Source organism: Anabrus simplex, chromosome 8 (genome assembly GCF_040414725.1).
Source record: "Anabrus simplex isolate iqAnaSimp1 chromosome 8, ASM4041472v1, whole genome shotgun sequence".
NCBI lineage: Eukaryota > Metazoa > Arthropoda > Insecta > Orthoptera > Tettigoniidae > Anabrus > Anabrus simplex.
The window spans coordinates 228,400,014-228,413,159 of NC_090272.1; the positions used below are offsets into that span (position 1 = coordinate 228,400,014).

Consider the following 13,146-nt stretch of genomic DNA (forward strand, 5'->3'; position numbering starts at 1 on the left):
AACACGGACATATAGCATGACTGCTGTATGTTTGCAATGCGCGGGTCAAACATACGAAACTGTTCACCTATTTGTGCAACGTCATCAGAGCTGCAGTACGGCCTGTACTCACCTGTAAGCGAAATCATCGTTTTTCTGTGACGAATTACACTGGGCGGATCTTATGTGCAAGCTATATATTTTTAAAATTTTCTTTGTCTCAAAAAGCCAGGGGAAGTCTAATACGAGAGGAAATACGGCACTTTGTCCTGCGGAAAGCAATGAATTGGGAAGTATGAATGAATGAATAAAAAAAACCCAACACTTTCTACATCGAGATTTAAGATATGACTGTTTTACATCATTCAAACATGCGGTTTCTCGAGTAATGTGCTTCTAAAACAGTTTTTAAATTAAACAAGAAATCTTTGCAGATCTTAAACAAGAATGAACTGGTCTCCAACTACCTGAAAGAATGTATAAATCTAAGAAGGGGAATGATGCACTTCACCCTTCCAAGTTTACTAACTTGCTGGACTGGGTCATTTGTGTGAAAATAAAATTAGTTTTGGCTAGATCTGAACCACCCTGTCCTTCGAATTAAAACATAAAAAATTATGTTAATAAGGAAAGGATGCTTCCTAGTTTAGATAAGATAATCTTATAACGTATACTTGCATTCCTCGACAATGGGTACATGGAAAGAAAAATTTCAAGACACTTTTAGTGTTTGGGTAGAACGCGTACATCGCCGAAAGTATTTAACTTGCAATTATGTTTAATATCTCAGTTGAAAGATATGAAAGATAAAATAGACCTGTTGCAAAAAATATATGACAATCGGAAATGTAGTTTTCATGAAATAGCGCTTCAAAGTAAGGCAACATTTGTGCTAAATATGTGACGTCACACTGTTATAAGATTGCGCTATGTTGACTGGGTCGCTCAGTTGGAGGTTAGCTGTCGTCATGAATAGATCGTGGTCAGTTACATAGAATAACAAATTTAATAATGGCAAAGATTTTATTTCTAATAAGTAAGTCTATGAAAGCCTCAAAACCCTGCGGCCGTTACAATAGTGGCAGCCTACTGGCAATGTTTCATTGTCTGTATTGTCTTTTCCTTCTACAGTGTTACCAAGCATACTGCGGAAGCTGGGCACTTCCCTTCTGCAGCGTACTGCATGTGTAGTGGATGTTTAAACTGCATTTGTGTGCAATCTACGGATGAAAAACAATGTTAGTTACTGGGGTAGTAAACAAACATTCAGGCTGTGGAAGTGTAAGCAGTAAGTTCACTCAATGAAGTTGAAAGTGAAAATGACAACGATGACAGCTCAGGATATAACAATGTCACTCCTAACCTTCACACGTTATGACACAAGTACTAAGCCTAATTTTCAGTAGACAGATAAACTCTCTAACATCGAACCTGAATCATTAATGACGAATTACTGTTATTAGCTTCTATTTGGTAAAAGAATTACCTTTCTAGCTTGTTCAGTAGGAATTTGTATACAGTACTACCCCATTTTTATGTCCCCGTATTATCCGTTTTTCCATCGTTTACAACATTTCTTGTTGGTCCTTTCAGATTCCCTATGCTTGCAATGTATTAAAATCCTCAAATTTATATTTTCGACATTTTATGCTGTTTCTGTCTTGAACATCAAAGTAAAATGGCATCACAACTAACCTATAACACTTTGAGTAACCGCAGCATGTTGACCAAACCAAACAGCACACACTTTACAACACATGAGTGAAACTAGCCGATTATTAATATCAGGGGGAGCTATTCAAACCGCATGACAACTCTGACAACCGAGTTGCGTACTCAACAAATTTACACAAAACGCAAGACAATTTTGTCCAACAAATTAATTTTTTAAATATATTATTAACCAAAAACCAAACCCCACGGCACTTAAAGCCCTTGAAAGGGCTTTGGCCTGCCCAGCGACTGCTGCTCAGCCCGAAGAGCTGCAGATTACGAGGGGCCATGTGGTCAGCACGACGCATCCTCTCGGTCATTATTCTGGGCTTTTGAGACCGGGGCCGTCATCTCACCGTCAGATAGCTCTTCAATTCTAATCACGTAGGCTGAGTGGATCTCGAACCAGCCCTCAGGCTGAGACAAAAATCCCTGACCTGGCCGGATATCGAACCCTGGGCCTCTGGACAAGAGGCAGGCAAGCTATCCCTACACCACAGGGCCGGCATATACTGTATTATTAACAGAGAAAGAAAATTTACTGCGAGTTACATAATTCTACAGCCAATCTAAGAAAGATAACCAGATTAAAATTATATACTGTATTACACAATATTTTAACTACCTACAACAGGTACCCTTCCAGGGTCACTGGATAAGCAGAATTACAAAGGCTGTTTATTGTTAACAGTTAATTTACACTGGACCTTTATTTTAAGTAAGTACTGTAATATGATTAAGATACTCTATAAATTAATAATATTCATTTGTGTAACGTTCACGTCCTTTTCCAGAGCATTTTTACATATATACGTTGTTTCTCACGATTTACATTTTGCACCCCCTCCCCCCCATTTACACCGGTGTTTCTTGGATCCCTTGAAAAGTGTAAAAGGGAGTTAATACTGTAAATAGGGGGTTAATACTGTAAATGTCTCCATTTTCAACCTGCGAGCTGAAATAAATATAATGAGTTCTGGGAGAACACCCATTTGCTTATGGACGGGAGAGGGTTAAAAGTGAGTTATTGTAATTTTTTAGTAAAAAATGCTTATGCTAACAGTGACAGGTCCTGGTTAGAAGGGAGGCAATGGATGCAGCCTATTTGCAATGGCTGTCAAAATCAAAGACAACTTAATTCAAACCTCACACCTACTACCTGTCAGTCTGCTCATGTTGCATGCCTGATGTGGCCAGCAGAAAATAAATTTGCTATATCAAAGCCCAGTTTTGACTTTAGCTTGGCTTAGTAACTTTAAATTCTGCAAATTACTCCTTTCCATGAGGGTTAGTTTTACATAAGTTAAGGTTATTTATTGTACCTAAGTGATCGCGGTACTCTGCTGGGCTCGGTGGAGGTGTCATAGAAAACTTGGGTGATGGTGCTTCTGCAAAATACAAACAAAAATTTGAAAATAAAATAAAATACTTAAAAAAACAAAAGTACAAGCTTTCCCAAGTATCAGGAGAAACAGAAATAGAAAATAAATTCTACTATAAATAAAAAGTCTTTATAAATTATAATACTTGTGACGAAGAAAAGACACAGAAGTGTTTACAGAGATGAACTACCTCCTCTCCGTGAGATGACTGTCGTGGACACAACACGTGGCGCAGTGGAATCCCATCGTTCTAGCTGTTCAGTTATTTCCTGAAGCATCTCCTGGTCCTTTGTTGGTGTTCCATTGCTTGGTACTCTACTGCTCTCCGTCTCGCTTGGCCCCGCAGGCGTCTGCGGTTGCTCTTGCTGGAGATCTTGTTGTTTTTGTTTATGAGCTAAGAAGTCCTCCATCAAATCTCCTAAGTTCCCTAAGTCTTTTTCTTCCCCAGCATATTTTTCTTCTCTGTCAATCTCCTTCTGTTCTTCCTTTACTTTTCCATTAACAAGGTCATCTGAAAAAGAAATCCGGTTCTTAAAACAGTATTATAATAACATTATTATAACTTCTCAACTGACATTTCAGGGCTGGGTAATGGCTGTAGAAAACAACAAAGACATTCAACTAAGCCTAGCTGTCATTCATATCAACACCTATACACATGTGTACTTATGACTATGTTAGAAACTTTCAGGAACGTACAGGGCATCAATATGAACAATTTTTTTACAAAGGAACCCATGTCTGGAGCTTCTATTATATTTCATTATGAACTTTTAATTTAATGCATGATGCTTTAGATTACCACATCAATTTTTTAATACTAGCATCAGTTAGAGTAAATGTTCGAAATTTCGTCAATCAGCCTAAATACAAACATGGCAACAGTATAGGCAACTTCTAAAAAACATAGTAGCTGATTGATGCTGTAAAGTATATTCTGATAAAGAATGTTCAGATAAAAGACCCCACTATAACAGCGTAGGGCAGGCTACACTTGCACTTGTGGTAAAGTATATACATATTGGCCAAACATGCCGGTCCATTGGTACTTGTATTAAAGAACGCCAAAGAAATATCAGTCTCAACCAGCCAGGAAAGTCGGCAATCGCTGAGCACATACTATTGTGTTGGGTCATGATGTCGTGTTCCAAGATATTCGACGTCTTACCCATTCGAAACATTACAGGTCTATGTTCATACGGAAAACAGTGGAAATACATAAAAATCCTAATAATTTCAATATGAGGTTGCCAGCCATTAAAGATTTATGTAGATACTTCTCTTCCCTGTCTTTCACTGTTGTTTCTGTTTCATTCTCTTTTTCTTTCTCCAAATTTGTGCTCACCTCATCACTAGATAGTTCATTTTAGCCTGTGTCATACTCTCATAACCCTCACTTCTTTTTACTCTTATTTCATCAATTTTTTTGTAGAATGTCCTTCCCCATCCACCTCCCACTTTTCTTCATCTCTACCGTATTCTTTTGTCCTAGTCGGTCTCTTGCTGCATTTCATTTTAATTATTACTTCTACCATGTTCCTCCCCAACACACAGACATGTTAGATGTACTGAACCGGAAACATCTTACTTGAGCTCGGATGGCACAGCCACTTCACGCTCATCTGGTGACAAACAAGAGTACCACCTACAGTAGACCAATGGTCCAGTAATTTCAAGTTCAAACCATCGTCGTTAGAGAAGTCTTCCTCGTGGACAAACATGTCTTCTCTTCTGAAGATGCGGCCCTAAATCTCCACGAAACGCAAATAATTTCTCTTTGTTCCCTTTGATATGGCAAAATTTAAAAAAAAATTTCAAACATGTTAAACGTACAATAATTCGTTCAGTATAAGAGAAGGTCTAATGGCATTCATCATCATCATCATCATCATCTCCAGTTGCCCAAGTGTGATATACGATCTTCTTCTCCATCTTTGCCTGTCCTTGAACCACTGTTCTCTCATAACATTCTCCCATTCTTGTCCTCTATCCTGAACATCTTTCTTTACCAGATCGGTCCATTTTTCTCCGGGTTTGTCCAGTGGTCTTTTTCCTTTGACTTTTCTTCCATATTCTCTTCTTGCAGTCCTGCTTGCACTCATCCTCTTTACATGACCAAACCACTTCAGTCTTGCTTTATGTATCCTCTGTAGTAGGGAGTCTGCAATTCCCACTTCCTCTCCAACTGTTTTCATTCCTGAACTTGTCCTTCCTGGTCTTCTGTATCATGGTGCATGGGAATTTGATTTCTGCAGTTTGAAGTTTTGAGTTGTCTTGTCTCGTTAGCATGGTAGTTTCCAAGCTATACATGAGGATGGATATATAATATGATTTATATGATGTCATCTTAGCTTTCAATGGTACTTATTTATTCCATAGCAGTTATCTTACTTGTGGTAAAATTGAATTGCCTTGCTAATTCAACTGTCTACGTAATATTTTGCAAGGTTATCTTTAGATACTGTACAACCCAAGTACTTAAATGTTGGAACACTGTCCAGTTTGGTGTCATGTAGTCTGATCTGTAGTTTGTCATCTTCCCTCTGTGACTTCATTCACTACCGTGTTAGCCTTGGTGATATTTAAATCTTGTGTCATAAACTCTCAACTCCATTTCTGCAGCTTTTCCTCCACATCATTTTCAGTTTCATCCCAGTTCACCAAGTAGTCTGGAAAGATGAAAGCTTGCAAGTCCTGCTGCTCCTTCCTTTTTAGTGGCTTTATTATGGCATCCATCATGGTGAATAAATAGGAGTGACAAAGCACTGCCTTGCTGTACTCCTCTCTTTGTTTCAAATCATCTGGAGAGCCCACAACCTACTCGCACACAACTTCTGCTTGTATCAAATAGCATCTTCTTTTGTAATAAGACTGTCATGAGCCCCCAGCTCTTTTAGGTAATGGAGAAGGGCGTAGCTTTGGGAGTGTAAGAAACATACATCAATTAATAGAGGATTTCTGTAACTCTGAGACTATCAAATTGTTCCCTTTACAGGCTATAATCTTCCTTGTCTGCCATCGTTCAGCAGTGACCTATTGGTTATTTCCTCATTTTCTTTGATTACTAACATTCTACTTTTATTGCTCGAGTGTCAGATGTTGATAGTAGGGGCCTCCCAGGGGGTGCCGGAATCACTCTCCCGCGCAAACTGCTCTCATAGCTTGTGACGTCACTGTGAGGACACTTCTACAGCCTGTCCCAAGCAGTAACGTTATTGTATGCAGTATCCGGTCAGCTGTTTAATTATTTATTGCATGTTTATTAAGTGAATTAGTACAATGTGTGAGTGAAGTCTAGAATATGTGCTGTTTTTTACTGCAAGGAGGTAGTAAAATTAGTAAAAGCAGAAATAACTGCGCTGTTGCAGAGTGTAACAATATGGCCTATAAAACTCAGAATATAATTTATCACGGCTTTCCAAAAAAAATATTATGTATGAGCTAAATGGATGTTATGGTGTCAAAGAGCTGATAAAATCTACCCTAACACTGCTAGAATTTGTTCCGCACATTTCCTCCCTCATAACTATAAACGGGACTTAAACAATGAACTGCTGGGCTTACCATTAAAAAAGGAAATTGACAGTAGATGCTGTACTCTCCCAAAATATTCCTAACTGGCAAGGAAATGACACCAATACTTCAAGTACAAGAAATGATGACGATCAGTTGACAACATTTGCGCCATTAGTGGTATTAAAATAATTATTATACTCATATTCTGAATGGAAAAATAATCTGAAATTATTGTGAATAGGCTATTCCTGTTACTATGTTTCCTTCTCTCTATGATTTTCTACTTGTAGGCTATTCAGAAATTATTAGTCTACAGTAAGTTCTACAGAACTTCACCAGTCAATGAGTACAGACACGATTCTTGAGGTAGCTGACTATACCAAAAAAGAAATCAATCAGCTGACAACAGAAATACAGATACTGAAGACGGAAAATTTGTCATTAAGGAAATAATTTATGGACGTCAACAAGTCCCAAGTTACAAAATATGTTGTACTTTTTATGCAACAACCTTTACATAATTCAAAACAAGAAGCACATAGTGAACTGAAGTGTGTCTGGTCTCAATGTTTCTCTCCGAGCCAAATTCAGTCCCTTCTAAGCAAAAAAAAAAAAAAAAAAACTGTGAAGAGAGGCCACCAGGACATTGCAAATGCTGTTACCTTAAGAGCTCTCCTCCCTTAGGCATATGTTTATTTGCAAAAACAGAAATATCCTCTACCTTGTCACTCAACCTTTCAAAATTGGGCCAAGCATTTTAAAGTTTAAACCTGGAATTCTGACAAAGGTTCTCGATCTCATTTAGGCTAAAGGTAAAAACACTTAAGCACTTAGAGAAGGTAGCAGTTATCAACTTCAACAAAATTAATATAGATAGTGTGTGTTAAAATTCATCTGATGACGTGATTTTAGGTCCACATAATTCACTGAAATTCACAGCAAAATAATGTTGCTGTATGTGAGAACAAAAACATTCATTAGATTAGAAAAATCAGAAAAGATATAAGGACATTTTACAAAAGAATGCTGTGAATAAGAATCTTCTCCGGGTAGTATTATCATCATTTAAGACAAATCTCCAATAGAATATGAATTTAGATATATAATAAAATATTCTTCAATTACTGCATTTCGTGTAACCTACATGTTATATAACTCTTATCTTTCTTTTAAAGCTGTGATAATTAACTTTAATAAGTTGGATACTAATTGTCCTTTATGTCAAGTTAAAAAATGCTGAATTCAGTGTGTACTTCATTTATATGCTCATAATTTAGAGTACCGGTACTTCATTCATAAAATGTTATTTTTCTAAATTTCATAATCGCTGCTGTGAGTGTATGTGTATCATTACAGCTACAGATTAGAGGCGCTATGTTTTCTTATTAATTTTAAATGATAAATGTTATGTACTCTAAAGATACATGACAAAGTGGAGTGTAATTAAAATACCTAACAAGATTAACTCAAAGAAACACTCAGCTAACTATACATAATGCATTGAATCTGGCGATAGCACTATCCTCAGGGTGACATCACGCACACTAGCTAATGGCAGTGCAGCTCCCCGGAATGGCCTACTTGTTAGTATTCTAGTTACATTGCAGGCCTCCAGTGTATTTTTAGTATTTTGTGCATTTGATAAAAAGGTGTATTCATAATTTATGTAAGTAAGTAATTCATCTTTATTTGTGGCGAAGTTAGGGCTCAAGGCCCTCTCTTATACATAACCAGAACATTTAAGAATTAGTTATTATATTTTAAAAACAATAGGTGCCATGGCTGGATTGCATCAGCCGTTCTCATAATGGTAGAGCGCTGGCAACACAGGTCAAACTGTCAATTTAGAAGCTAATAAGCTGTTTGGAGCATATTTTGAAATATCAGCTATCACAGCCCAACTGACCTGGTACCAGAAGTCAGGAACATGTGGTGCAATAACCTCTCCATGACAGCTTTGTTACCAATAACTTAGATATAAATTATATTAAAAGCAAGGATTTTTACCTTTTTTAGGAACTTTCTTCTCGGATCGTACGAGCTCCTCAACAGACTCAGATTCCTGTTGGAAAAAAAAAAAAGTTTACACATCAAAAAGGTGCAAAGGCACAATGAGCTGTAGTTTGAATACCAGGACCTGAAATTTAGTTGAGATGTAATTTATTTTTGACATTACCTTCTTACAGAGCAAATAAAATAAACAGTACAGAGATAAAGATAAAATGTCCACGTAAACAATCCTAAATACAAATAGATCTACATCCTAAGTTTCTTGATTGTTTTATGATACAAAACTTTAGCACTAATTGACAGAGGGAGGTCTACTACTACCAATGATGATGACGTGATTTATTTAAAAAAGTGCATGTCTTCTGCATTTCTATCCATGTAAATATCTATTAATTTTCTAGAACTGCAATATTATCCAGTGATGTCTTCTTAGGGCTGTGTACCTTGCATCATATTCTCTATAGAGCAGTCTAAGTTTGAGCATTCCTTGCTAATGTGCATAAAAGCTCTTAATGTTCAAGATTCTCTTCTTGGTTGCATATGATACTGAGGTCAATTAGCATTAGTGTGAATAATTCTAATCACAGGAAGGGATAACAACAAGATCTAGAGACACAAGAGTAAAGATATGGAAGGATAAAATAAGAAACTACTTCTTTTACGATTTGCTTTACGTCGCACTGACACAGATAGGTCTTATGGCGACGATGGGATACGGAAGGGCTAGGAGTGGGAAGGAAGCGGCCGTAGCCTTAATTAAGGTACAGCTCCAGCATTTGCCTGGTGTGAAAATGGGAAACCACAGAAAACAATCTTCAGGGCTGCCGACAGTGGGGTTCGAATCCACTATCTCCCGAGTGCAACTTCACAACTATGCTATGTTCTTTGATATTTGTAAATAAGTTATGACTCTTATAATCACTGATGAAGGGTATGTACTATGTTCCCAAAACATGTTTCAATAAATTATTTTTCAATGATAAAGGTGTATTGACAAGGTGGACTAAGTATATACTATTTTGAATAGTTTTAATAGCTTTACACTGAAAGTTTTCGGTGACGGAAGTATGGGAAGGTAGCAGCCGTGGCCTTAATTAAGGTACAGACCCACATTTGCCTGGTGTGAAAATGAGAAACCATGGAAAAACCATCTTCAGGGCTGCTGACAGTGGGATACAACGCACAAATTGTGCATAGAGTTGACATCAAACTGACATCACTCACTTTTACAAAAGATCACAATAGATCATCTCCAATTTGTACAAGTCAGTACATGGTATCGGCTGCATTGTACACCGCATAATTTACATATGTAGGCTTCTTCTGGCTCATGGAAGTACTCTGTATTACACAGCTTATGGTGGTATCCATCTATCGCCATCGAGTTAACAAAGTGTCGCAGTGTTTGTCCAGGTCCTATTCATCATGGCCTTCATTATATAAAAATCGATCCAGATTTTGTCTCTTTTCTTCACTCTGTCCTGCATTACTTTCTCCCAGGCGTCTGTGAATGATAGCCCTCTCTTCATCCCAAGGTCCTCGATGAAGGTCTCCTTGGCAAGTTCATATACTAGTCGACACTTTGCATATTTCGATATTCCCAGGGTAGCTTTCAGAAAATGCAACTTGACTGCTTTGAGTGTCCTCAAGTCTGCAATAGTCAGTTTCTCCCAGATAATTTTAAGCCCGTATGTGGCAATGGCAGCTATCTTTGTGTCAAATAATCTCAAAGCAGTTCCCAATGAAAGCTTCGCATTTGCATATATGGCTTTGGTTGCCGCCATCGCTTGGGACTTTATGTGGGCTCTGTAGACTCTAGCTGTTGTTTGTAATGTTAGTCATCATTTTGTAAGTAGTTAGTCGTCAGAATGTTGCCAATCAGTTTCATGAGTTTGTTGTCTTCACCCATTATGGCTACCAGTTTTGCAATTATTAACGGTCTGCTTAACCCGTCAAAGACTTTTGCGTAATCAACAAACATTATATGAAATTTTCATCTTGGATGTCATAAGGTTTCATCAATGTCACCATCTTGGATGTTGTAAGGTTTCGTCAATGTCACTGATCAGATTGTTAATGACGTGGAGGATACTCCGACCTCTGAGGAATCCAAACTGTTCATCTGGGAGTTTATGGTCAACTGCTTCTGTAATCATTTCCGTGAGAAGTTTTGTCAAAATCTTCCACATGAAAACAGTAGCTCTTCTGGCTGTAAAACCTTGGAGTGGCTGTAGTTTCTTATAGAGGTCAGTCAAGGACTGTAATGTTATCACAAACTCTTGCGGAGTTCATAGTTGTTCCTTTATCTTTTCGATTCATCATTTCCTGAAGATCAACAATAAGAGGTATGCAATCATGATACAAAACATTCAAATTGTCAGATTTGCTACACAGCCACTATTATTTCATGAATATCTCAGAGTTTTACTGTCTCATTTTTGAAAAGTTTTGCGGTGATCTTATGCTAGCTCACGGAGGTGTTTTGGGGATCTTTTACAAAATTTGAATAAGTTCATCAAATTTCATCAAGCTTTTCCAGGTAAGGAATGGAATTAGCAGCATCAAGGATGGTCAATTGTAGGCGATTCACGGTGCAGTGGATGCTGATTAAATGCGGAACTGCTTCTTTCAAACATTCGCCAGAACCCAATTTAAAACCAATCGTAGAAGAAACCTCGCCAGTTCCCTTACTAACCATGTATATTTTTTCTCTGCCCTAAGATATCCAGTAGCCCAGTAACAGTAGCAACATATGACTTGACCCTACCACTCTTGAAAGGCGTAGACACAAAATGAGCTCAATCACATGTTCTTCTGGACTTCAGTACATGGAATGTTTATCGAAATACTGAAACACTGAGCATTTTTCATTTTTTATACATCTTGTAACTATTTAGCAATTAAATGAGTGAAAAGTCTGCAGTTTTTATCATTCATGTATTGTTTTGTCCCCAATTTAGCTGCAAGGGTAGTCAGTTAAAGTTTTTTTCACTGATGCCTGTAAAATAGGCTACACTGAGGACTACTTCAAACCACATTAAACTGTCCAAATGTACTTGACTTTTACCATGAAACACAACAATTTCATTTTTCAAGGAGAAAATCCCACAACCATTTTGAGTTGCCATTTAGCACACGTAGTACATTTTACGCAGTTGGAATTGTACACTAACCAGGGAAAGATATCCAGTTGTGTTCTTTGAAATGTTTGTTCCCCAGACAAACAATGAACAGGCCTAATTCCACTGAAATGTGCATTTTCTACATTAGGAGTTTGTTTGTGCTGAAAATAGTATCACAGCACAATCAGCCTATCCTTCCTTTTCCTTTCTTTTTGTAAAGGATGCAATTTCTGAGAGCTGATTTACTCAAACTAATGGACTGAAAGATATAAGTATACATGGAGCTTTAAAAAATCTTACCTTCATCATATCCTGCTCATCATACGTAATGTCAAGACTAGTATTTCTCTTCAATGTAGCATCCCTGGATGGTCCCAACTCTTCTCGCAAGTTGTCAAAACCAGACTGGTCTAAGCGTACTTTTGCCAGCGCTCTCTCCATATCATCAGTTACCAGTTCCAAATTAAAGATGCACTGATTCACAATGTCATCACGGCCAATTTTACGGAGGGATTTCTCAAGGACATTACCTAACAGACAACACCAAAAACATATTAACAAAAGCTTTTATTATTTTATTATATATTGTGTAGATTATTTTTTTAAATATATTAAAGTTCCCACTAGATATCCATATTTGTGCGGGTTTACCTTGAGAACCATCACAAGGATTTTGATGCCATTTTCACTGTTGTATACAGCATTTGTTGAGGAATGTTTACATGTATGAGACATTAGTCTAAAGAGCCAAACGTTGGCAATTTTAGTGAAGGAACTAAAAAAAAACAAAAAAAACATCCAAGCATTCTTTTGGCTTGTGCTGCCCAAACCATCAACAGTAGACTGCAAGTATACATGGAAGAACTGTTGAGCATAAAAAGCTCAACAAAAAAGTCTACAATGGTAAAAGCTCCACAAAAAAGTCTACAATGGTAAAAGCTCCACAAAAAGTCTGCAACAGTATATACCTATCTGTAAAAGGTAGCCTTCAGTAGTGTCTTTATGTTGCAGTTTGCAATAAAACTCAACCTTAAAATTAGCAACCGTGAGATTAATCATGTTATTCTTTTTAAAATAAAATGTTTTTTCACGTCAATAACTTTATTAAGACACCCTTTGCATTTATAGTTCAGGAGTTGTCATTTTAATGCAAGAGCAGGAACAATTTAAATATTGCATGGGGAGAAAGGAGCTAGCCGAAAGGCAGGCGGCCATAAGGGGCTTGGAAAAAAGCTGCTCTGAGCGCGCCACACACACACACACACACACACACACACACACACACACACACACACACACACACACACACACACACACACACACACACACACACACACACACACACACACACACACACACACACACACACACACACACACACACACACACACACACACACACACACACACACACACACACACACA

At 37.6% G+C, this 13,146-nt stretch overlaps 1 protein-coding gene across 7 annotated transcripts in view; it reads right to left on the minus strand.

Annotated features, from left to right (window-relative positions):
* LOC136879031 (ankyrin-3) overlaps positions 1–13,146 on the minus strand; it is a 682,638-nt gene that overhangs the window by 53,260 nt on the left and 616,232 nt on the right. For all 7 annotated transcript variants that reach the window (XM_067152757.2, XM_067152756.2, XM_067152753.2 and 4 more), the window contains 4 exons: positions 12,023–12,252; positions 8,598–8,652; positions 3,265–3,585; positions 3,015–3,080 (listed from right to left, as the gene is read on the minus strand). In XM_067152757.2, coding sequence (XP_067008858.2) covers positions 3,015–3,080; positions 3,265–3,585; positions 8,598–8,652; positions 12,023–12,252 — 672 coding nt within the window. The remainder of the gene's footprint in view (positions 1–3,014; positions 3,081–3,264; positions 3,586–8,597; positions 8,653–12,022; positions 12,253–13,146) is intronic.